The sequence below is a fragment of the Protopterus annectens genome, chromosome 3.part0, assembly GCF_019279795.1.
Source record: "Protopterus annectens isolate FY-2018-M chromosome 3.part0, PAN1.0, whole genome shotgun sequence".
Taxonomy (NCBI): Eukaryota; Metazoa; Chordata; order Ceratodontiformes; family Protopteridae; genus Protopterus; species Protopterus annectens.
Genome location: NC_056731.1, coordinates 787,341,174 through 787,367,898, shown reverse-complemented (window position 1 = coordinate 787,367,898; position 26,725 = coordinate 787,341,174). Strand labels below are relative to the sequence as shown.

At 40.4% G+C, this 26,725-nt stretch overlaps 1 protein-coding gene across 7 annotated transcripts in view; it reads left to right on the top strand.

Annotated features, from left to right (window-relative positions):
• The window catches only part of BRD9 (bromodomain containing 9), a 748,767-nt gene that overhangs the window by 4,092 nt on the left and 717,950 nt on the right, over positions 1 to 26,725 (top strand). For all 7 annotated transcript variants that reach the window (XM_044065138.1, XM_044065137.1, XM_044065136.1 and 4 more), the window contains exons 2-3: positions 20,248 to 20,471; positions 22,780 to 22,912. In XM_044065138.1, the coding sequence (XP_043921073.1) occupies positions 20,248 to 20,471; positions 22,780 to 22,912 (357 nt within the window). The remainder of the gene's footprint in view (positions 1 to 20,247; positions 20,472 to 22,779; positions 22,913 to 26,725) is intronic.

Below are 26,725 nucleotides of genomic sequence, written 5' to 3'. Positions count from 1 at the left end.
TGCTTAAACTGAGAAAGTGACAGGGACACAAAAGTATTGTCCTTTTTAATAAGGTGTTGGGGTTAAATTAAAAGACCATAAAGTGGAGGTTAAGACTAGGTTTATGTGAAAACAGAATATGTGACACAAATTCTTTGGGATACAAGGGGTATGGTGTTTGAGGGCAGAAGAATGCCTGGGGTTGTATTTTTAAGAAGGGGAGTGACATCATGATGATGTTTGAAGTTTAGGCTGGTAGAGCACTAAGTGGTAGACTTTTGTAATTCAAGAGTAAAATCCTACTATTGACCATTCCCTGGTGAAAGACAAGTAGTGTTGCAGGAGCTTATAGCTTTTTTAGGTTAGGTGGCTTGAACAGTTAATGTGGGCTAAAACAAAGGAAATAGGGCTTGGATAAGGTGGAAGTAAGATTGCATAAAGAACTTTTGGAAGAAGAGTTGAGTTTGTGTCATTTAGATGTCACCTGTAGAAGGGAAAACCTTGGAACACCAATTTTCTATTTGGAAGTTTGTGTTTTGAATACCTTAACAGTTAATATTTCCATACAGATAAGGTACTATTACACGTGAATAAAATTTTGACGGACCCTGGTGTAAAGGTGGACACTGATTTTTGTAGGATTAATTCTGATAAATGTTTTGGGCAGGATTTAGACAGGTGGATGAGAATCGTTTGGTAGGAGCACTTAAAAGATCTATTTACTTTATGATGCTGTATTGGGTAGATTGAAACTAGGCAGTATGACAGGACTGCATTTTTAGAATGAAGATAGCGTGAAGAAGGGAAGTTGATAGGCTTGGCTAGCTTAAAAATCAGTCGGTCTAGAAGGGATTAAGTTAAGGAAAATAAGTTGTTGGCAGGCAGATTTTTGAAAGGTGCAAAAAGACATTTTTGAAGTGACGAGAGGTAGTTGTATTTAGTGGAAGGCAAGGGGAGAAATTTTAGCTTTTACATTTTTTTCAGGACACGACAGTGAAAGATTAAATTAATATTTTTATTTGCATTTCATGGAAAGTATGTTTAAGGACTTTAAGAAACTTTGAAAAGAAGGTTTCCTGACTGTGAAGTTCTGGAAAGTGTAATTTGTTTGTTTCCCTGCCTAGATTAGATGTGTGTTTGGTTAATGAAGATCAAAAGGTGAGGCTACATAGAATTATTCACTAGAATACGTTCATGTTTTAGGTAAGGTAAATCGTCAGAATGTTATTGTAGTGTGAGGCTGCATAGAATTATTCACTGGAATAAGTTCATGTTTTAGGTAAGATAAATCATCAGAATGTTATTGTAGTGTTAGATTTGTATCTGGTTTATAAATGAATAACAGATTGGTAGCATAGAATTTTTTGTAAAGAGTAATGACTGGTTATTGAGTCGTCATGAATTTGAAAAAGTTTATGGTCTCTCCCTTTTTTAATTTTGCCAAGTCTTTTGGGTTTCTAATACCATGACAGGAGTGGACCCCATTCCCAAGTCAAGGTATGATTAAAGTTCATGAAATTAGTATTGTTTCAGTCTTTGATATCAGACAAAAGTGCTCTTCGCAGCATCCGCAGTGTGCCCAGTAATGACTCCTTCTGCAATTCGTATGGATTGGTAACATATCTAAGTATGACTGTAGATTCTTTTTACAAGACCCGTTGCTCCTATTAATATTGGAACTATCTAGGTATCTTTCTTCCACACTGCTCTCGTTTCTGCCTGCAAATCCTGATATTTTATGACTTTGTGTCTCTCTCTCTCTCTATGCAAGACACTGTAGTCACTGGGTGTGGGTATTTCAATGATCAATGCTACTTTTGTCTTCTTTTCATGGACCAGAATATCTGGTTTTCTAACATCTATCTTTTGAACTGTTGGTAATGGGTGATCCCATGTAATATAAACTTCATCGTTTTCTATGATGCTTTGTGGCTTATTTTTCCAGTGTTTTTCAGCCACTTCAGTACCATAATGTTTGCACAATCCCCAGTGCAACAGTCTTGCCACATTATTATGCCTTTCAGTATACAGATCTTCTGCAGTTAGTATATCACAACCAGCAACAAGGTGTGCGATTGTTTCCAATTCGGTTTTACAAAACCTATATTTGTCAGTTTCTCCCACATGTTCAGTGGACTTTGTAAATGATCATGTACACAGCCTACACAGCCAACTATCTTCAGCCAGCAATATTAACCTTTCATCTCTTGTTTTGAATATGCCTCTCCTTAACCATTCCTGCATTCGTCCCTGATCAACACTAGTTTCTTAGTTTTCTATACTTGCAGCTATATTTATGCATTTTCCACATTTCTTGCCTTCTCATCTGGTCCTTCATCTTATATTCTTTCATTTGTTTTTTGGCACATTAAGTTGCTGCCTGATTTTTATCTTCTTCTGGTTTGATTTCTATTCCTGCTTGATGCCAGTATGCTTCTGCTAGATTAAGCAAATAAGTCATCTTAGATTTATTCTCCTCATGTTTCAAAACTTTCACTACATTTGGGTCTTGTTAAGTCAGCAGATATATGTGTGGAGACCCCACGATTTCAGGTCTGTACATGTAATCGGTTTCATGGAGGCCCATCCCTCCTTCAGAACAGGGAATTTATAAATCATTTTGTGAGCATGAAGCATCCTTCTTGTTTTCCTATCTAATCTATCCAACACATTTTGGGGCCATTCATTCACTCCACAACTGTAAATTAGGATAGGAAGAGCAGATTTGTTTATAACATGAATTTTGTTCCTAGATGGCAACGCTGTTTTCAGGATTAATTTAAGTTCATGTTTTATTGTTGATCCTTCATCATTTCCAAAATATTTATACACTCCCTCTTGCTCAAGTTCTTTTATGTCACATTCTTGTCCTAAACTGATATTTTCCTGCTTTAAAGGTTGCTTTTGCCCATTTATCAAGACCAAATGACATTCTTATATCACCTGAAAATGTTTTGACGACCTGCAGTTGTACTTTCAGTTCCTCATCGGATGAGCTGTACAGTTTTAAATCAACAACAAAAAGAAGGTGAGAAGTCTTTACACTTTGTTGTTTTCTAGGAGTCAAGTTATAGCCATGGCCTAAGCTGTTAAGTAAACAGCTTAACCCGCGGGATAATAATTTGTCCTTTGTCATGGCTTAATTACAAAGTGATCTGCCACTGTTTCATGGTCACTGTAATGTAGTCGATCAGTGTAGGGTGTATCTTATACATTTTTAAACACTCTTTTTATCCATGAATGTGAGATAGTATCAAATGCTTTTTTGTAGTCAATCTGTGCCATACTTAGATTCTTCCCTTTTTACAGTTCTTCACTATGACTTTATTTAACAACAAATGATTCTTTGTTCCATATGACTTTTTTTTATTGCCCTTTTGTTCTACAGCCATAATTGAGTTTTCTTCTAAATGACTATAAACTCTGGCAGCATCAATTTCTGTGTATAGTTTATACGTATTCGGAAGGCAGGTTATTGGTCTGTAATTTTTAGGGTAGCTTGCAAGTTCACTCTTAAGTAGAAGCATTGTTTTTCCTGTTAGCCAGGTTGGTGTCTGTTCGGGGTGTACATATAAATAGTTCTTACTCATGGATAAATCTTCGTGCAAAGGTGTTTAATACTTTTAACCAAAACTTAGGTACTGCATCTAGGTCTGGGGTTTTCCAATTAGAGGCTTTTCTTAACTATGTTTCAATCTCTGGCTGTTACTTCATCCTATTTCATATCTTGTACCTTTAAACTTCTTATTTTTTGTTTTACTTTTTCTATCCATTTAGCATCGTTGTTATATTCCGCAGGATCTTCATAGATACTTTTCCAAAATGTATCTATGTCTTCTTTTTTTGGCGGTCTTTCAATTCCTTTTACCTTGTTTCAGAGTTCTCTGTAAATCTTTTTTGGGTCATCAATAAATTGCTTATTTTGTACTTTTCTTTTATATATATCTTCGTTTCTTCTAAGTTTTTTCCCCCTGTGCTGAAATTTTTAGTTTATTTGCGATAGTGCGTAATAGATTCTGGTCTGTTCTAATACTGTGTATTGCTTTTATAACATCTATCTTTCTTAGTATTTTTGTTAATCTAGTCTCTCTTATCTAGTCTTCTAACAGTGGCATTTCTTGTGTTAATTGCTTTATAGTTTTCTCTGTTTGATATTTCCATGATGGTATCCGATTTCTTCCCTCCCTGCCATGTATTCTTGTGGTAGAACTTTTATCAGTTATTAATTTAGCTGCACAGTAATATATCCTGTTTACTTCTTTTATATCGCATGGATCTCTATGGACAGTCCCAATTATTCTGTTCATTTGTTTTACCAGACTTCTGACTTTTTTAGGATTTTATTGACCTTCTGCAGTCTATTTCTTTCATTGATCTTAATATTTCTATGTGTATTAAATCAAGCAACAATTCTCTTAGCTCATTTTCTTCCAAACTTAGGGCACATCCCTTGTTTTCCATTTCCTGCGGGCATTCTATAGAAAGTTCTATAGCATCTTCCTTTGGCATATTCTCTTCAATTTCATCATGTGCCATCCATTGTTCTGTCATATGGGAACTCACTGGCCTATCACTCCTCAACATTGACTGCATCAGAGTTTCCAGTTTCCTGTTCCTTCCCTTGCTGTGGAAGGCTCCAAAATATCTTCATATGGCACATGACCAGTTGCTTCCTGTTCCACTGATTTCCCTTTAATTTGGATACCCATTGTTCTATCTTGTTTTGGTGCTTTCTGAATTAGATTTGCTACAGGGAATCCTTCATTTCACAAGTACTCCATAACCTCAGTTTATCTCTCTCTAACTTTTCCATATCTAATCTCCTTTTCTGCTTTTCCTCTTTGTCTTCTTATTTTTTGTATTGTAAAGTTTTCCATGTCTGGATTCCTTTGCCTATATTTTTCTTCAAATATCTTTGTTGCTGCTCTTTTAGTATTGGTTAGTTTTGCTTTCTCCTTTGCATAAATATTACATCCATATTAAATCTCTTTTTCTTTCCCATGTTCATATTTCTTCTTCAGATGTCTCCTGGTCTTCCTGCTGCTTCTTACTTTGGGGACTCACTCCATCATGCTGTGATGTAACCTGTGTTAGACCTTCTAAACCAAATCCTTCACTGGTGGTGTGATTAATTTTATGTGGATAAAGGGAGCTGTAATTAGAGGTGTTTCTTTCCTCAAAACCGATTATAAGATTTTAGCAAATGTTCTACAGTGTTTAGGAAATGTGTTGCTTCATTGATATGGAGAAAATCAGGGAGTGGGCCTGTTCCCTGGATGGGATTTTAGGGAAGTTTTGTGGAGGATCAAATAATTTTGTAGCGAGAGAAACCCCTCAAATCCTTCACTGTTGTACATGTTTCTTGAGTGTATCAAAATCATTTCATTTAGTTAATTCTAAGGTGTTGATTTCTTTAATGGAACTGTGCACTCTAAGGAATATTATGTAAGCTGTGTGAAAACAGTTAGGGTAACTTTACATATGAAGTCCTTTGTTAATGGTTATTTAGGTGAATGGGTTAAACCTAAAAATTAATATTAACAAGGTTATTGTCATAGATTTTAGATATATATAGATAGAGTCTGATGAAGTGATTCCTGTTTGGAAAAGAAAGAGCTAAATCTGTGTGTTGTTTGGAATAAATTGATTATTTACTACATTGGGTCTTGTGGATTTATATTGGATATACTGTTTCCTTTGGGGCTGCCTTCATTGATTGCTGCATGTGACCGGACCTTTCGGTGTGTTTTGGTGGTAATTTTGGTTTGGATTCATCCTGTGTTTACTGGTTACATATACATACATACATATATCTATCTATCAATATAATATATATATATATATATATATATATATATATATATAAATAAATAAAAAATAAAAAGTGTACACACCCCTGTTAAAATGCTAACAGACGCTTGAAACACAGTATGATTACTGTAATAGACACCTTGTGTATTTAAGCAACAAGAAATGAGGGTGTGCACATAGGACAGTACCAAAATGAAAGGGCCTTACCGCCTGGAGGCAAACTGCAAATTCTGTACAAAACAAGCACTCGTCAGTACCTTACTGCTCTAATAAAATGGACATCTCTACTGTGTGTGTGTGTGTGTGTGTGTACACATACAGATATACACACACACACACACACACACACACTGTATACAGTGGATATAAAAAATGTGCACACCCCTGTTAAAATGCCAGGTTTTTGTGATATAAAAAAATGAGACCTCAATAAATCATTTCAAAACTTTTCCCACCTTTAATGTGACCTGAAACCTGTACAATTCAATTGAAAAACAAGTAAATCTGTTGTGGGGGGTATAAAAAAATAAAAACACTTACAATACGTTGGTTGCATAAGTGTGCACACCCTTAAACTAATACTTTGTTGAAGCAGCATTCAGTCTTCTTGGGTACACATCTGCCATCAAAGAGACTCTGATTAACCCCAAATAAAGTTCAGCTGTCCTAGTAGGGTTTTCCTGACATTTACTTAGTTGCCTGGTACAGCAAGAGCCATGGTTCGCAGAGAGCTTACAAAGCATCAAAGGGATCTCATTGTTAAAAGTTATCAGTCAGGAGAAGGGTACAAAAAAATTTCCACAACATTGGATATACCATGGAACACAGTGAAGACGTCATCAAAAAGTGGAGAAAATATGGGTCAACAGTGATGTTACAAATAACTGGGCATCCTTCCAAAATTGATGAAAAGACAAGACAAAAACTGGTCAGGGAGGCTGCCAAGAGACCTACAGCAACACTGAAGGAGCTGCAGGAATTTCTGGCAAGTACTGGTTGTGTACTACATGTGACAACAATCTTATTTTCCATATGTCTGGACTATGGGTGGGGTTGCAAGACGGAAACAGATGGAGATGAAAAACAGTACATCAAGTCCCCCAAAAGCATGTGGGAAAATGTGTTATGGTCTGATGAGACCAAGGTTGACATTTCTGGCCACAATTCCACAAGGTATGTTTGACGCAAAAACACTTCACGTCACCAAAGGAGCACCATCCCCACAGTGAAGCATGGTGCTGGCAGTGTCATGCTTTGGGGTTGCTTTTCTTCAGCTGGAACTGGGGCTTTAGTGAAGGTGGAGGGAATGATGAGCAGTTACAAGTACCAGTCACTTTTGGCCGAAAAACTTCAGGCGTCTGCTAGAAAGCTGAAAATGAAAAGGAATTTCACCTTTCAACATGATAATGACCCCAGGCATACATCCAAATCAACAAAAGAATGGCTTCACCAGAAGAAAATTAAAGTTTTGGAATGGCCCAGCTAGAGCCCAGACCTAAATCCAATAGAAAATCTAGTGGGTGACCTGAGGAGGGCTGTACACAAGAGATGTCCTCACAATCTGACAGATTTGGAGTGCTTTTGCAAGGAAGAGTGGGCAAATATTGCCAAGTCAAGATGTGCCGTGTTGATAGACTCCTACCCAAGAAGACTGAATGCTGTAATTAAGTCAAAAGGTGCTTCAGCAAAGTATTCATTTAACGGTATGCACACTTATGCAGCCAGCATATTGTATGCTTTTTATTTTTTATATTTTTTCTCCTAACAGATTTGTTTGTTTTTCAATTGAATTGTACAGGTTATAGGTCACATTAATGGTGGGAAAAGTTTTGAAATTATTTATTGTGGTCTCATTTTTTTATATCACAAAAACCTGGCATTTTAACAGGGGTGTGTACACTTTTTTTATATCCACTGTGTGTGTGTGTGTATGTGTAATATGTATATGTATATGTATATATATATATATATATATATATATATATATATATATATATGTGTGTGTATATATATATATATATGTATATGTATATATATATATGTATATGTATATATATGTATATGTGTGTATATATATGTATATATATATATATATATATATATATATATATATGTGTGTATGTGTGTATATATATATATATATATATATATATATATATATATATATATATATATATATATGTGTGTGTGTGTGTATACACATACACACACGGCATAGAGCTGTCCATTTTACCATTTTATTAGAGCAGTAAGGCACTGATGAGTGCTTGTTTTGTACAGAAATTACAGTGTGCCTCCAGGCTAGGGCCCTGTCATTTTGGTACTGTCCTATGTGCACACCCTCATTTCTTGTTGCTTAAATACACACTGTCTCTCTTACAGTAATCATACTGTGTTTCAGGCGTCTGTTGGAAGAAAAAAATAGTTAAGATCCTTGGTCTGAAAGCATCTTGAGCATAGTGAGTGCTCTTGATGTTAGTTTATGTGGTTTTCCTAGTTTTACCTGTTACCCCCTGAAATGTAGGTGTGTGCAGTCCCTAAATCATGCATGTCAAGAAATATAAAAAGTAAAATTTATACCAGTAAGGTTCAATGGACAGTAGCAAAAAATCATATAATTAGCTAGTGTATGTGAGTGGACTTTTAAACTGTCGTGTCTTGCATGTGAGTGAAGCTTAATATCCATAATATTTCGTGGTGCAGTGGTTAGCATTGTCACCTGACAGCAAGAGGTTCTCCGGTTCGATCCTCAGCTGGGGTGCCTTCTGTGCAGAGTCTGCATGTCCTCCTTGTGGTTGCGTGGGTTTCCTCCCACAACCCAAAGACATGCTGCAGGTGGATTGGACACTCTAAATTGGCCCTAGGTGTGTGTGCGTGTGTGTGTGTGCCTTCTGTGGAAGGTTGGGCACCGGGCTGGCAACTCAACACTTTAAAAACTCCACTGCCAATCATGAGTGGACAGGTGATCCGCTGTGCCGACCCCTAACTGGGAAAAGCCGAAAGAAGAAGATTGTGTTGCTACCTGCCTCAAAACTTTTGTCATAATGTAATAAAGACTTCTGGGTCGCGAACAAATGTTACTTAAAGGACAGTTATGCCCTAGGCTAGCAGTAACCTTTCCTTTTCTTTGATTGCATCTTCCTCCCTACAAAATACTGTTACAGGTGTAAGAAGTCATCACTTTCCATTTGTCTTCCTTCTGTAGTATTTGCTTTTTAGCTTCCTGTGAGCACAGCATGGTGGGTTTGAATTAAGTCTCATGATACCTTCTTTAGATGGGCTTATCTCATTCTGGTTCTCCTTGCCTATTACTTAAGATGCTGGCCAAGGAAAAATTTCTTTCCAACTCAATGTGGTCATAATTCCTATTGAATATGTAGAAATTCCCAGCTGTTCTATTCTGTAAATGTAAGCATTGTTTTCCATGTGAGAAGGTCAGTTGCTGGCCTCGGTGGTCCCTTCGTGCAGTATGATGTGGTGAGAGGTAGGTTACTTCAAGCAATATTGGTTTGCTTCATTTGGTTTATTTTGTGGTATAGCCGTATGAGCAAATGTCTAAATGACTTTTTGTCCAACTGAGTAATGTACTCATCGTTAACATGCAAGTTTAATAACTTGTTTATATTTAAACACCTCTCTCAGCTGTATTTTATTGAACTGTATGTGTGCCAGATTTGATGGGCGACCACGGTGGTGCCTCACAGCAAGAGGTTCTCCGGTTCGATTCTCGGCTGGGGTGCCTTCTGTGCGGAGTCTGCATGTCCTCCCTGTGGTCGTGTGGGTTTCCACCGGGTGCTCCAGTTTCCTCCCACATCCCAAAGACATGCAGTAGGTGGATTGGACACTCTCTAAATTGGCTCTAGGTGTGAGTGTGTGTGTGCACCTTCTGTGGAAGGTTGTGTGCTGGGCTGGCAACTCGACACCGTAAAACTCCACTGCCAATCATAAGCGGACAGATGATACGCTGTGGCGACCCCTAACCGGGAAAATCCGAAAGAAGAAGAAGATACATCTCATAGCATTGAATCCTATTCAGTTATGCATCCTGTCCAAAGCATTCTAGCACTGTCACATGAAGTACAGTTCATAGTAAATGCAGCATGTATATTCAGATTAATGCACTTGTGTATAGTCAGAAAGTCAGATTTATTGTTGGTCTTCCAAAGTGTGAATGTTTTACAGCCATCAGTTGTACTGGTAGCACTGACTTAAATCAGTAATCAGCATGTGGCAGAGCTTTCAAACTCAGTAATTGTACTGTAGTGTTCTGATCATTACCCTGCAGGTTATTTATGTCCGACTGAAAAGGTATTAGCTTTATGCTTGTAAACTCACTTTAACAAGCTTGTCTTCAGTTCCATTAGCAACAGTAGCGGTAATAATCTACATAAAGGGAGTGTGAAGATTATTTTATATTGTTTCTGTCCGTTACATTCTTTACTTTTCATGATTCAGGTAGTTGACACTATTTTCTTTACCTTTAGTTCAGTATGGTCTCAGAAAGCTTCCTTTTTAAAGCTACTGTATTGTGTGCTATTTATTTATTCCCAAATTCTTCATATGGTATTTTATGCTCACTCTTTCCCCTTGTTTTAGTAAAGACAGCAGATCCCTTACTTTGCGTTTCTACTCTCTTTATTAGCTGAGCTGAGGATACTCCTGTGATCATAACATAGTATGCCAGAATTCCAAGATGGGTAAATAACGTGCACTGGTATTGAAGTGTTAATTTTTTTTTTTTTTTTTTTATTATGAAATTGTCTACTGTCTGTAACATTAACTAGCTTTTGACCAACATGTTTCCAAGATAGTAAGAAAATCCAGAGAGGTCATTATACCACTGTACTCAACCCTGATCAGACCCAACATAGAGTACAGTGCCTGCTTTTGTGTGTACCTAACCAGACATGGGCAGCAACTGGAACATCCACTATGGTTCCTTACAAAAAGAATACAAGGAGTAAACACAATGTCCTTCGCTGATCTCCTCAAGGCTCTGTCTCTTTACTAGGTGTCATACATACTTTTGCGAAATGAAATTTGCCTTTTATACAAAGCATCCCTGGACCCTGTTTTGATGAACCTTTTGCACATCTGCAAATCAAACAGCATCAGAACTACTAGATTAAAAGACCTGAACTTTGCTTATGACATAAACAGGACATGCTGGAGAGACGGATGTTTCTCAGAGAATTTTCATTCTCTGGAACAGATTCTCTGTCCATGTGAAGCAGAGTTTCTCCCTATCACTTTTTAAGCTCAGGCCAATGGGTAGGTAATCTGAAATTCACCCCAGTGTGGCGTCTATGTCTCTGGACAGAGGCAGTCAGAAAATTACCCCTATAATATCTGCATATTATCTGCAATTATACAGAGCTGAGTATATATTTTTTTGGTTATAGAGTTTAATTGTTGCTTAGATCTGTGTTGAAACTGTTGTCTCACTGTTCTGAGAGACTGATCAGCAAATATACAGAGCTTTTTTACAGTAAAATAAAACAAAACAAAAACAATTTTTACAAATTTACAATAAAAGGAGGAGACTTATACAAAAAAAGGCCAAATCTCAAGTAGAAAAATCATCCCTGATCAGCATTAGTAAGAAATTGAGGGAACTCATCAAGTCAACTAAAGCTAATTTTAAAAAGAAAGTTGCCAAGGATAACCATAAGGCCTTCTATGGCTATGTCAGAAACCTAAATGGCAATGCTCAGGTCTGTTCTGAGCTAGTACAAAATGGTACAAAATAGACTGACCCTTCTGACATTGCCAGCATCTTGGCTGACAGGATCAGCGCAACCCCCCCCCCCCCACCCCACCACCACCACCACCACCACCTACAGGGCCTATTACCATTCCAGGGGATTGTGTAAGTCAAATTATTACTGATACGTTGGTTAACAAGGCTCTATCTAAAGCTAAAAACACTGCCTCCATGGGACCAGATGGTGTCCCAGGCTGTGTCATATGTGAGCTCCAAAAGGAATTAACCCCGCATCTTAATACCCTGTTCAGTCTCAGCCTCTCCACAGGATATGTGCCCAGAGAATGGCGCACGGCAACGGTGGTCCCACTACACAAGGGTGGGTCCACAACTGACCCTGGGAACTACCGACCAATAAACCTGACCAGTCTGATCTGTAAGGCTATGGAGCAAATCATTATGGAACTCATAAATGGAGAGATTGGGAACCTCCAGTCACTGGACCCCACACAGTTCGGCTTTGTCAAGGGCAGATCATGCCTCCTGAACCTGGTGGATTTCTTTGAGACAGTTACTCAGGCTATAGATAAGGGAAAGGAGGTACACACGGCTTACCTTGACCTTGCTAAAGCATTTGACACCATTCCCCATTCGGGTATTACTGATAAGCTCACCAGCCCGGGCATAAACCCTTACGTCACAAGATGGATCACAAACTGGCTCTCAGACAGATCCCATAAAGTAAGAGTAGCGGGATCTATGTCCGAATCCAGACCAGTAACGAGTGGTGTGCCTCAGGGCTCTGTCCTGGGGCCCCTCCTCTTTGGCATATACTTCTCAGAAGTACAGGCAAGCACGGTAGGGCTGTGGCTGACTAAGTTTGCGGACGACTGCAAACTGGGTGCTATAATAGAGTCTCCGGATGACATGGAGATCCTCCAGAAGGGCCTAAATGAGACTGATGCATGGTGTCAAAGCCATGGTCTCAAGCTAAATGCAAAAAAAGGCGTAGTAATCCCCTTTGGAAAAAAAGAGTACCCGCAAACTACAACATAGGAGGTAATCCCCTGAAATCTGAAGAAGAAATAAGGGATCTAGGGACCCAAGTAGATAGCCAGCTTTCCTTTGATAACCATGTTGCCAAAGTGGTTAGAAAATCCTTCTATGTGACCCATCTGATCATGAAAGGGTTCGCATCAAGATCTAAGGTTGTAATGGTGCCCCTCTGCTCTGCCCTCATCAGACCAATTATTGAGTACAATGCACCAATTGGAATGTACCTGGCTAGACATCTCCAGCAGCTGGAGAGACCACAGAGGTTCCTAACCAAGAGAATTACTGGCCTGAAACAGTTGCCCTATGCAGCACGATTGAAAGCTAAGACTGTTCTCTGTTGCATACCGCTTTCTCAGAGGCGATCTCTGTCTAACGTACAGAGCCATGTCCAACCCAGAATTGTTGAACATGCTCCATCTTAGCAAAACCAAATCTACTCGAGCTAGACGCTCTAGGGATATAAATCTCAACACAACAATGAATAGAACATGCTGGAGGGATAGATTCCCTTCGCAGAGACTTCCCTTACTATGGAACAGGGCTCTGTCTTATGTAGATCGGGACCCCTCACTATCACTTTTCAAGAGGAACCTTGATGAGTGGATGGGTAACAGAAAGTTCACACCGGGGGTCAAACCAACAGCACTACTAGATAAGGGCCAAGGGTACTAGCTGCTAGTACAAGGGTCTAGGGAACTACTAAAGGGGCGGTGAATACTGCACAACGTGGCTGGGCTAATATATGCCTTCGGGCAGATAGCTCAGTACAAACCTATAAATCAAATTTTGTATGTCACATTTGGGTTGCATCGCTGGGCTTATAGGGGCCCTAGTGGTCGTTAGCCTAGTGTACAGCTATGAACTTATGTATTCAACATGATCTCATGCCTCACAGATCCTCAAATATTGGACATCTGTCAACTCCCACAATTCCTCAAACGTGGATATCTTGTCTGATTGACTGTGGTCCATTGTCATTGACTACCTCTTTTGGTATTCCGTGCCTCAAAAAATCAACTAAAGGATAGCTGTTATAGCTTGCCTTGAATTTTTCAGTTGTCCAGCATAAGTTAGAATAATATTCAACATATAGCAATAAAAAATGAAAACGTGCAAGTAATTATTCTGAAACAAGTCTACACCAACTAAAGTGGAATTTTGAGAAGGAAGTTCTTCCTTTCTGTTTTTCATTTCTGTATAGGTTACATATTTTACAGTTTCTGGTTATATGTTTTGCTTCCACTGTCATACCACCCTATTGTAAAATATCACAAGCTCTTTCTGCGCATTTACTTGTTGACAAGTTGTAATTCCTAGATTCTCTTAGTCAGGAAAGAATTAATTATTCTTGAGCCCTTAGAACAGCAACCCTTGGAGTACTAACTTTTAATCTCTATATAAAAAATAAACTCTAAGTAAAAGATTTTGTCCTTGTGTTGCCACATTATTACATAACATGTGCAGCTTGAAGTTATTCTGAGTTCCTGCAGATTTTCAGCAGAGACCAGCATTTGAGAAACAGCTTATGGTACTTTTAGGTCTATCTACAACAAATCTTCCTTGCAATCCTTTAAATACCCTATGCTTAATGTTGCTGCCAAATACACAGTTTTACCAGGCTCATATTGATCAGCCTAGACATCCGCATCCCACCCCCCACCCCCAATTAGGGAAACCATCGTAAAAAACTTCTCCAAAGCCAACTTCACACTTCTTAAAACAGAAGTGGCAAACTTCGTGACACCCATGCAGACGGACAATAGAGGTATGACTGCCGAATCCTACACAAATGCACTTTATAAGCACTTACACGAGTGCATGGATCATGCTATCCCTAATAGAACCAAGATGTTATCCTCCAAAAAAGGAAGCCAATCTGGTGGTCCTCTACCATAAACAAACTCTACAACAGAAGAAAGAAACTGTTGCAAAAAAAAAAAAGAGTAAAATCCCATGACTGGAGGAACTCCCTGGTCAACCTCAGTAAGAAGCTGAGATCCCTCATAAAATCCCACAAAGCTAGTTACGAAAACAAAATTGCCACTGACTCTAAAGACAACCATAAAGCATTCTATAGCTATGTCAAGAATCTAAATGGGAACACTCAGATCTGCTCTGAGTTATAGCACAATGGCACTAAATATACAGAACCAACTGATATTGCCAACATCCTAGCAGATAGGTTCAGTGCTAACTATACCCCCCTCTCACCCCCTAGAGGGCCCATCTCTATACCGGAAGAATGCAAAGTTCCTATAATCACGGCTGCACAGGTAAACAAAACACACTCTCCAAAGCTAAGAACACAGCATCCATGGGACCTGACAATATCCCAGGCTGTGTTCTACACGAACTACAGAATGAACTGGCACCCTACCTAAGTACCATGTTCAATCATAGCCTCACCTCAGGCTTTGTACCCACTGAATGGCGCACCGCGACTATTATCCCACTCCACAAAGGGGATGCCAGGATGGACCCCGAGAACTACCGCCCCATTAGCCTGACAAGCCTGTTCTGCAAGGCCATGGAACGTATCATCGCGGAACTCATAAACAAAGACATTGGTAATCTCCAAACTCTGGACCCTACACAGTTTGGATTTGTAAAAGGCAGATCATGTCCCCTAAACTTGATTTGACTTCTTTGAAGCAGTCACCAAAGCCATAGATGAGGGTAAAATGGTTCACACAGCTTATCTAGATCTCGCCAAGGCTTTCAACACCATCCCCCACTCTGGAATTATAGATAAGCTCACTAAACTAGGTATAAATCCCTATGTCATAAGATGGGTTGCCAACTGGCTCACGGACAGAACCCACACTGTGAAAGTAGCGGATTCCAAATCCGACATCAGACCAGTGACAAGTGGAGTACCACAGGGTTCAGTCCTGGGTCCTCTCTTGTTTGGTATCTACTTCTCTGAAGTGCAGGCCAACACAGAAGGTCTTTGGCTAACAATGCTTGCAGATGACTGCAAACTAGGAGCCATAATCGAAACTCGTAACGATGTGGACAAACTGCAAGAGGGCCTCACTGAGACAGACACCTGATGTCAAAGCCATGGCCTGAAGCTCAATGCCAAAAAGTGTATTGTCATCCCCTTTGGTAAAAACTCTGTACCCATGAACTACCACATAGCTGGTAGTCTACTTAATGCAGAAAATGTGATGAGACCTTGGGACACAGCTGGACAGTAGTCTCTCCTTTGATAATCACATCGCCACAGTGGTCAGGAAATCCTTCTATGTGGTTCATCTCATCACAAAAGGATTCTCATCCAGAAAAAAAGAGGTCATTGTTCCCCTCTACTCATCACTCATTAGACCCATTATAGAGTACAACGCCCCTTTTGGTATGTACCTCATAAGACATCTACAACAACTGGAAAGACCACAGAAATACCTCACAAAGAGGATTACTGGCCTCAAACAGATGCCCTATGTAGACCGTCTCAAAAAACTACAGCTTTACTCCATCGCATATCGCCTACTCAGGGGCGATCTCTGCCTAACATATAAAGCTATGTCAAACCCAGAGCTGTTGGACATGCTCCACTTAAAGAAATCCCAATTCCTCCGAGCTACACGCTCTAGGGACCTAAACCTTGTCACCACAATAAACAGAACATGCTGGAGGGATAGATTCCTGTCCCAGAGACTTCCCATACTCTGGAACAGAGTACCTATCTATGTCAAACGGAGCTCCTCATTAGCACTCTTCAAGAAAAATCTTGATGATTGGATGGGAAATTCACCCTGGGGATCACTTCTGTGGTTCTGCTCGACAGGGGCACAGGAAAATAATTTTCTTGGGTGGTGAAAGCCAGGGTACATTTTTTGGCTAGGCTTGTATGGGCCCTAGGGCCGATAGCCTAGTACCTACCTATGAACCTATGTCATATTTTTTTAATTTAGAATAATTTCTCTGAAGTCTAGCAAATGTTTTTTTTAATGTTTTCTAGAGGTTTTTTTTATCTGATTCCTTCCAGTAGCTATGTTATATGGGTTGGAGAACGTGGCATTGACAAAAAGGCAGGAGTCAGAGCTTGACGTGGCAGAGTTGAAGATGTTAAGATTTGCACTGGGTGTGACGAGGACGGACAGGATTAGGAATAAGTATATTAGAGGGTCAGCCCAGGTTGGAAGGTTTGGAGACAAAGCCAGAGAGGCAAGATTACGTTGGTTTGGACATGTGCTGAGGAGGGATGCAGAGTATATTGGGAAAAAGATGCTAAGGATGAAGCTGCCAGTAACAGGAAAAGAGGGAGGCCTAAGATAAGGTTTATGGATGTGGTGAGAGAGGATATGCAGGTGGTTGGTGTGACAGAGCAAGATGCAGAGGACAGGAGGAAATGGAAACAGTTGATCTGCTGTGGCGACCCCTAACGAGAGCAGCCGAAAGAAGAAGAAGAGTATGCCATCACTGGCTGTAGATAATCTCTTTTCTCAGTCTGACCATAGCATTATTGAAAGTTTGCCAAAGGTCTTTGTTTGTATGCATTTGTACTACCTTTGGACTGTAAAACTGTACCAGGCATTTTCCGCTTGCATCTGTCTGCAACATAGGTTGCAATGCATTATGCAGTTTGAGTGTAGTCACTGTAGTGATATCAAAGCTATTCTCCTGTTTGACCAGTGCTTTTCCATATTGCTTTGTAGCATTTTCCTTAATAGCACTGTCACACCTGAACAGAGATGCTTAACCATACAGTTTGTCTTCACTTTGTCTGGATATAGTTTAAGCTTTTCTGACAATAAAGTATGGGTAGCGTAGTTGAACAAAGTTACATAGGAATTGTATTTGCCTTTGTTCAGCTTTAAGCCTTTCTGCCTCGGTCTGTAAATTTGGTTCATCAACTATTGATCATGGTTCTGTTTAGTTATATCCCAAACTAAAATTCCTTTAATTATATTCACTACTCCTGTAGCAGCAAAAAAGCTGTGATGGCTAGGAAAAGAGGGCATTTAGGCAGCAGTTGCAGGCCTTCCTAGATAAAGCAGGAGAAAATGAGAATTGTTGATGATGGGGTACCTGAATGCTCATCTAAACAAACAGAATATTATGAGTATGGCCTGGGTCCAGATAGGTGGGGCAACAGGAATAATGAAGGCAAGGCTATTTTAGACTTCATTGTGGCAAATGTCTTAATGGTGGCCAACACACATTTCACCGAGTCGCAAGATCCAATGCAAGAGCAGTTATCATGCAAGCCAGGTAGACCTCTACTAAGCAAAGGGCATTGTAGTAAAGTCAGATATTGCAAAGTCCTCTCCAGTTAAATAATTGGCCCCTAGCATAGACCACTGCTGGCCACAAGCAGTGGTCAGAGAAGGCTCTAAGGTCAACAGTAATTAGGCTGAAGACCTGGCAGTTTATTGTTGCGAAAGCAAAGAAGTTCAAGAAAATATTGTGGGCTCTAACATCACAGGAAGAAGAGGAAATAGGTGGAGCTGAGAAGAATGGCAGTGTCTCCAAACAGGATGTGTAAAGATGACTGAACAAGTAAGTCGTCAAGACAGGTATGGAAATAAGGTATATAAGAAAAGCTAGTGATGGAATGCAGATGTCCAGGAAGTTATCCGAAGAAAGGATGAATGTAGGGAAAAAATAAGAGATAGGAAAGATGAACCAGCCCAGTACAGAATACTAGTTACAAACAAATAGGCTAGGAGAGCAGTTGCAGTAGTAAATAACAGGAAGGCATCAGAGAAGCTCTACTGGAAAGTGACTGATGGAGAAGCACAAGCAAACTCTTTCATTTAGGCAGTGATAGAAAGATAAAGAAGATGGTCATTAAAAATCATTCGGAAGGGATGCCCGCAACAATCTATTCACTAGTCCAGATGCCATCAAAACAAGATGGAAGCAATAGTTCAGGAAGCTTCTGTGTGAAGAAAATCCCACAGAAGCTGCACAGCCGAACAAGGAAGAACTGATAGCATTAAGGAAAATGGCATCTGGGATAATGGCATCTAGGATATGCCCTTCCTCTCCATACTACAAGAAGTATCCTCATGAGACATTTCTCCCCTAATGCTCGCAACATCATGATCAACAGCTGTTGTGACTTCGTCTGAGCCTGTAAAGGAGATAAAAGAACTGGCAGTGAGATGTTAAGAGAAGGGAAGTAGTAAGTTGCATAGAAATGAATTGAATTTTTAGGAATTACACATGCAGAATAATGCTCAGGAGGAGGAGGAGTGAGGTGTAAGGGAAGCCAGGAATTGAGAAATGTATGTAATGTTGGAGTGAGTGTTAACCTATGTAATGTGCAGTGCATGACAATGAAAAATGTTAATATGGTTTTTCTTTTAATTCATTTACCTATGCCATTTTACTAAAAGTCGTTTGTTTAAAAAAATCTTCCAATAAAGCTGATTTAGGCTGTTCTGACATTGTTCAGAAACTCTGAAACACTGCCAGGGTTAGTGCAGGCTGTGTGACACAAGTACGAAGTGTTAAAACTCGCAGAGGCAGGAGTACCGGAAGCTGCTGAAGGCTGTGGGGACAAAAGGCAAAAGAGGTACTTAGTGGTCTAAAAGGGCAGTTTTTTTTTTTTTTTTTTTTTTAGCTGTCTGCAACCATAACAGAAAGATATCCTTGACACAAGATGTACATAGTATAAATGAGCTGCATTTGAAATGACTGCATAGATATTTCGTAGAAACGTACAAATGAAGCTAATGCTGCACCTACATGGTGTGTGATTTGTTAGCCATGTATTCAAAGTTAGAGAGAAAAGTGCAGTAGTCCTGTAGCACTTTTACTGTTGCCACACACAGAAGAGCCACCACAGAGGAGTGGTGGGAAGCTGTTAAAAACTTAATTCAAACTTTTAAACACTTCAGTCGCATTAAGTGTTTAACAGCTGCTCATTGCTCTTTCGTCGTGACTGCTGATTGCTGTTAATACTTTAGTGTGTGACTAGAGTTTAACAATAGTAAGAGATACTTAATAGCTTGTTGAGAACCCTTCCAATGTCCTAAGGGCACTTAACAAGCACACCATTTCCCCAAATTAGGAGTATAATCATAGTGATCCATACAAGTCGTTATTTTTCAAAAATATGTCATCTAATGCATTACAGATCATCTAGTTCTTGTTAGCATCCTCAACTCAAATTGTAAAAGTGGAGTTTGACACAGGTTATTGAAGGCTTCTGCCATGGTCTCATCTGTTCACCAACTGGCCTTGCTCATAGGTGTGCAGAGACAGTTGCTGTAGCTTGTGGGTGCTGAGGACTGGAAACAGTGAGATTATTTTTTCTTCAATTTTTCTTGTAGTCAGACTGCAGAGGTAAACACAGAAGGTCACTGTAATTTGTTAGGAACTGGGTAAAATGTGGTCTAATTTTCAAATTTTCATCACTTACCTCAAAGGTATGCATGTAAGGTTATTGTGGCTTTTGTGAGGCTGTGACAGTGAGGTCATTATTTCTTTACCTTTTCACACAATCATACTTCACAGACATGTACACATAATCACTGTAGCTTATGTACAGGCAGTCAACTGTCTAGGAGCAACAGGCTGGAATGCATGATGGATAATTTTTTTTTTTTTTCTCATTTCTCACAGTCGCATATCAGAAGTGCATACAGGTGGCTAACTTTAGGGGTGGGTGTAATTTGGCATACTGTGAATATATATCTATGATCAACAAGTTAAAATATGTTACTATATTTTGGTTAATGTAGAATTTTCTGAAGACAAACCACCAGAGAAGCGTCTGAAGCTTGTCCTAAAAGTTGGAGGAAGTGAAGTCACTGAACTTTCAGGCTCCGGGCATGACTCTAGTTACTATGATGACCGATCAGATCAAGAGCGTGAGCGACACAGAGAGAAGAAAAAGAAGAAGAAAAAGAAGTCTGAGAAAGAAAAAGACAAGCATGTTGATGATGAAGAGAGGAAAAGACGAAAAGTAAGTGCAAGTAATGTTGAATGCCCTTTATGAAGGGTAGTTTGACATGCTTCTTTCCACTAACTGAGAAGCCATAATATCACATTTGCAGGGATTGCCAGTAAAAGAGCTGAAATAGTAGATGTAGCATTGTATGATCCTTGTGAGTGTTCTATTGTGGACTGTTGCCTTTTATCTGAAAGTGAATCCTTCTGTTAATACCTTCTACTGCAATTGAGCTAATATATTTAAAATGAAAAAGAGAAGATGGTGAATAGCCATCTGATGTGGAGTCTGTGTATGCGTGTGCACTCATACGTGGGTCTGATGGTCTTGGCACTAGCCAGTGCTGGTCTTTGATTTTAATAACTAGACTGCTGTAGTTGAAAACTGCTTGAGATAAGATGCTAATACCACGTACGGTGTATTCCTCTTTCACAGTCCCACAGATATGTTGTCATTGGTGTTTTTCTGTGTGGTATTTTCAGATTTCCACAGTACTGTAACTGCAGTGTTTGTAATTGTTTAACTGAGAAATAAAAATACCTTCTGGTCTCTTGAGTTTGTTTTGCTGTCATTGCATCCTCATAGTTGGTTTACCTTAGCTGCTGCAGTTTTTTTTTCTCCCAACAGTTTACTCACATTTGCATTAGTTGCAGTCTGTAGAATCCTAGTTTTTACTTGCTTCTTTCACCATAGTACCAGGTATGTACTTAATTTCTTCACAAGCTTACATGGTGACCTTATCAACTCTCTTTTTTTCTCATTTTACATGGGGTGTGGTGTCTCATTAATTGACTTCTCTCTAAATTCAGAGCCAGTCTCCTACCTTCTTTGACAGTCTTGCCTGCCTCTTGTAGATCTTCTCATACAGTCCACCTTTCGTTTGGTTGGCTGTCCTCCTCTCCTTTTGCCTTCTTCCTGTTTCTCTCAGACCTGCTTTACCAAATCACCTACTGTTTTCCTGCACATGTGATCAAACCATCATAACCTGTTTTCCTTGACCTTTTCTACAACTGGAGTTACTTTAGCTTCTTTTCTGATGTTCTACATTTTATATCCTGCACCCTTCTCAGGCCTTTTATGTTTATCACTTTAAGCTTCCTCCGCTGCTCCTTTCACTGCCCAAGTTTATGTGCCATACAGAAGGACTGGTCATACCACTGTTTTGTACACCATACTATTAAGCTTCTGTGGCACTCTGTCTCTTACTACCCCTGGTACTTTGTGCCACTTGACTGTAGTGCATTTATTTATAGCTTTGGCCAACTCATTTCAGTCTCCATTCTTCTCAACTACACCTCTCTGACACTTGATGAATCTCTACTACTATTTCCTGTCTTTTGATTTCTCCCATTTGCTACCATGACTACTGTCTTGTCTGTACTATGTTTCACCCCGCATGTCTCCAGTTTTGCATTTTAGTTCCCTATTATGAGCTGACGTTCCCGTTTAGGGTCTCATTGTAGTGCCACATCTTCTACATGCATCAACTTGATTGCTTTTCTTCCCTTTAGCCAGTTTGGTAATTAAGTCTGTCACCAATGTGAACAGGTGTGGGTTCAGAGCTGAAGTGTTGATGCACACTCGCTGTCATTGGAAACCTGTCTGCGAGTCCAAACACTGTCCCTACTTGTGTCATTGAGGACTTGCACACTGCATGCATAGGAAAACCCATGTGCAGTCTTTTCCTGATCTCTAGTTTTTTTCTCCGCTATCTGCCTCACTGCAAACATTGCTGTGGATGTGCTTCCTCCTTTTCTGAATCTGAACTGCTCATCTCCCATCTTACTATCTGTTGCTCAGAGTATTCATTTATCAAGCAATTTTATACGATACAGTAGGAGATTTATACCTCTATATTGCCTGCAGTTCTGAATATGAACGTGTTCTTGCACGGTGGAACTCCTAAAGCTTATTCTTCAGTTATCTGGAATGTGTTTCTCTCTGCATACTGCCAAGTTTTGTCAGTGCCTTCTTTTGATTGAGTATAGAAGGATGGTTTGTATAATTGAAATAAAAGCTCTTTGACTTACTCATTGCGGTTAGGCAGTAGTGATTGTAGTTCATGCAGTCCTTTCATGTGGATTTGTTAACAAATACCCTTTGTAGTAAACATGGGTAGCTAGTATCATACATAGGTAGTAAACTGAAGAGGCAGTGCTGCTGTTATCATTCACTAATTTTAACTGTCTCAGCAGCAGCAGTGTGTTAAGTCCTTTGACATAATTGTGTATTTTACTGTTTGTCAGGAGTTTCAGATCTCATCTTGGGTTAGGTTTTTGTATTTCTCATTATTTTGTTTTCTTTTGTACTGTTTTCATCACAGGAAGAGAAGAAGAAAAAACGTGAAAAAGAGCAAAATGAAAGCGAGGTGGAAGCTGATGAGTTTGACCCAGGGAAAAAAGTGGAAGTTGAACCTCCTCCAGATAGGCCAGTCAGGGCTTGCAGAACTCAGCCTGGTAAGGATACAGTGTTTTGCGCTCCCAGAAAAGTCTGCAGGTTATTCTGCTTCCTTATGGTACTCATGGTGTGGACAGTTTCTACAAGAACAACACATACAGGAAGTTGACTTTTTTTCTTAGGATTTTTGTTTTTTTCAGGTATTCCAATTTCATCTCACTTCTTAAACATCTATTGTTTAGGTTCATAGGTTTATACTAGGCTATCTGCCCTAAGGCATTTATAAGCCTAGCCCAAATTTTTGTGGCTTACGCCACCCCTTATATGAAAAAATACTGTGCCCATTAGTTTGTTGTGCCTCTGTCCAGCAGTGACACAGATATGATTCCCGGGGTAAACCTACGATCTCCCATCCACAGGTCTAGATTTCTCTTGAACAGAGTCAGCGAGGTGCTCTGCCTCACATGGACCGGGATTTTATTCCACAGCATAGGGAGTCTCTGAGTGATAAATCTATCCCTCCAGCACGTCCTATTTATAGCCGTGCTAAGGTTTAAGTCGCTTGCTCTAGTGGTTTTGGTGGATTTGGCTTTATTGAGGTGGAGCATGTCCATTAATTCCGGGTTGGACATGGCCTTGTATGTCAGGCACATGTCACCTCTGAGCAGACGGTATGCGACTGAATAGAGCTGGAGTTTCTTCAATCTGGCAGCATATGACAGATTTTGGAGTCCCTTTATCCTTTTGGTGAGGAACTTTTGGGGTCTCTCCAATTGCTGCAGATGTCGGGTGTGATACATCCCGAATGGGGCATTGTACTCGATCATTGGTCTGATAAGTGAAGAGTACAGAGGAACAATGACCTCACTAGATCTGGATGTGAATCCCTTCATGATCAGGTGGGCAATGTAGAAGGTCTTTCTAACCACTTTAGCAATGTGAGTGTCAAAAGAAAGGCCACTGTCAACCTGGGTCCCCAGATCCCTGATAACCTCTTCTGTGCTTAGTGGATTGCCACCTATATGGTAGCTTGGGGTTACCTTGTTTTTCCCGAAGGGTATGACTATACATTTTTTGGCGTTTAACTTCAGGCCATGGCTCTGGCACCAGCTATCTGTTTCCGTGAGTCCCTTCTGAAGGATATCCATGTCCGATGCACTTTCCACTATGGTGCCCAGTTTGCAGTCGTCTGCAAACTTTGTCAGCCAAAGTCCTCCCATGTTGGCCTGTACTTCTGAGAAGTAGATGCCAAACAATAGGGGGCCAAGGACCGAGCCCTGTGGGACACCACTTGTGACCGGCTTGGAGTCTGACACAACGCCAGCAACTCTAACCCTGTGGGTTCTGTCCTTAAGCCAGTTTGCAACCCATCTTGTGACATATGGGTTTACATTTAAGCTGGTAAGTTTTTCTACAATACCCGAGTGGGGTATTGTGTCGAAAGCCTTTGCAAGGTCAAGGTAGGCTGTATGGACTGCCTTTCCCTCATCAATGGCCTTGGTGACTGTTTTGAAGAAGTCGACCAAGTTCAAAAGGCATGATCTTCCCTTGACAAAGCCAAACTGGGTCGGGTCCAATGTCTGCAAGTCCCCTATATCTTTGTTTATGAGCTCCATTATGATCCTCTCCATAGCTTTGCAGACTAGACTTGTTAAGCTTATGGGGCGTAATTACCAGGGTCCGTAGAGGCGCCTTTGTGGAGTGGGACCACAGTTGCCGACGCCACTCCTTGGGCACGTATCCTGTGGTAAGGCTGAGATTAAACAGCTGCCTTATGTGCGGGTTTAATTCCTCATTTAGCTCGTGTAGCACACAGCCGGGGACACCATCCGGTCCCATTGATGCTGTGTTTTTAGCTTTAGAGAGAGCAGCTTTCACCTGCGCATTTGAGATGTCCGGGAGGCTACACTCGGCTGGGATAGTTATCTCTCCTTTAGGGGGGGAGAGAGGGAGTGAAGTTTGCACTGAACCTGTCTGCCAGTATGTTGGCAATGTCTGTGGGTTCAGTGATTTTTGTATCATTTTGGACTAATTCTGAGCATATCTGGGAGTTTCCACCCAGGTTCCTAACATAGCTGAAAAAGGCCTTATGATTTTCCTTTGAATCCATGGCAATTTTTCTCTCAAAATTGGCCTTAGTTGATTTTATGAGTGCTCGTATTTTTTTACTAATAATGATCAGGGGTGACTTCCCTTTTATGGATTTTGTTCTATCATGTAATAGCTTTCTCCTCTTATTGTAAAGTTTGTTAATGGCTGGGGTCCACCAGACTGGACGCTTGCCCTTTGTGGAAAGAGTCTTGGTTTTATTTGGGATTGCCTGATCCATGCAGTCCTGGAGGTGTTCATAGAAGGCATTTGTAAGGGCTTCCGCAGCTTGGGTTGTGGTTTCCTCTGGCTCAGGGGCCTTGAAGGATACCACACCAGTCTTGAGTAGTGTGAAGTTTGCTTTAGAGAAGTTCTTCACTATGGTCTTTTTTGTTTGGGGTGGGGGCGGGATGTTGGTCTCCAGTGAGATCAGTTTATGGTCAGATATAACCAATGGGGGATATACTTCGGTGTGGAGCATTTTGTCCCCATGTTTGTGACAATGAGATCTAGTATATTTTCTCCTCTTGTGGGAACAGTGACTAGCTGTTCCATGGCATTTGAATTTATGAACTCCAGGAACCGTTGGGCTAGAAAGTTAGGGCTTGAGTAATGTTCCCAGTCTATTTTCGGGTAGTTGAAGTCACCCAATATGATGGTGTTTGGAGATACATTTATACCCTCCAGTGTCTTCAGGAAGGCTGTGTGGGGTTCCTGAGTTTGAGAGGGTGGCCTGTAGCATGCTACAATTTGTAGAGCAGTTTTGCCTATGGTTAGTTGCACCTGGATGGTTTCCGAAGCTTCGTGCGTTGCCACCAACCTGGCGGTGTGGGTATCCTTTATGAATATGGATACACCCCCTCCTTTTGTGGTGTGGTCCGGGTTTTGGGCGGAACGCATGATATGAGGTAAAACCTAATAGTGCCGGGGTGCTCTCAGGAGCCTTGAACCAGGTTTCAGTTACAGCACAGACATCGATGTTCTCCATACTGAGAAGGGCCTCGAGTGCGTGCATTTTGAGATTTAGACTTCTGGCATTGAGCAGCATTACCCTCAGTTTCTTCCCATTTTTGTTTTCTAGGGTGGTAGGTTTAGAATTTGAGCCTTGCCTAAAAAAGGCACTATGGGGTGGCAAGAGCCTTAGCCAATATCCGGAATCCCAGGGTGACAGGTGCAAGCCGTCCCTTGAAGCAGCGTGGCTTGTCAAGCATGTCATCCCAGGCAGACAGACACTGGATCCCCTTTGAATGACACCAGACATTAAGCCAATTGTTAAAGCTGATCATCTTGTCTCTATATTGTGGCATCATTCTTGGTGAAGGAAGGATACTGCTCAGGGTTAGGGTCATACCTGCCTGGGCTACATAATCAGAGAGCTCCTCTATGTCTCTTTTCATGTAGTCCAGGGAGGTACGTCTCAGGTCGTTCACACCAGCATGGACAATGACTGTGTCATATTTGTACTTGCCATGGAGTGACCCGAGTGCTTGTGTTATGTGGCGGATTCTAGCGCCCGATAGGCAGCTTATTGTGACCCTCTCCTTGTTCAGCCTGGTGAGTGGGACGTCAGTGTGTCTGACTATGGAGTCACCTATGACAAGTATGTTTGGTGTTTTATTTGGCCTTAAGGGCTGTGACTGCTTTGCACACTGCTTTTGTGGTTTATGTGTTGCTTAAATTGATTAACTACTCCAGATTATTCTTGTTTCATAATCTTTACTTTCATCCTTGTGTCCCCATTGAGTGGCTGCTGAAAAGTGTTATTGAGTCTCAACCTACTTAAT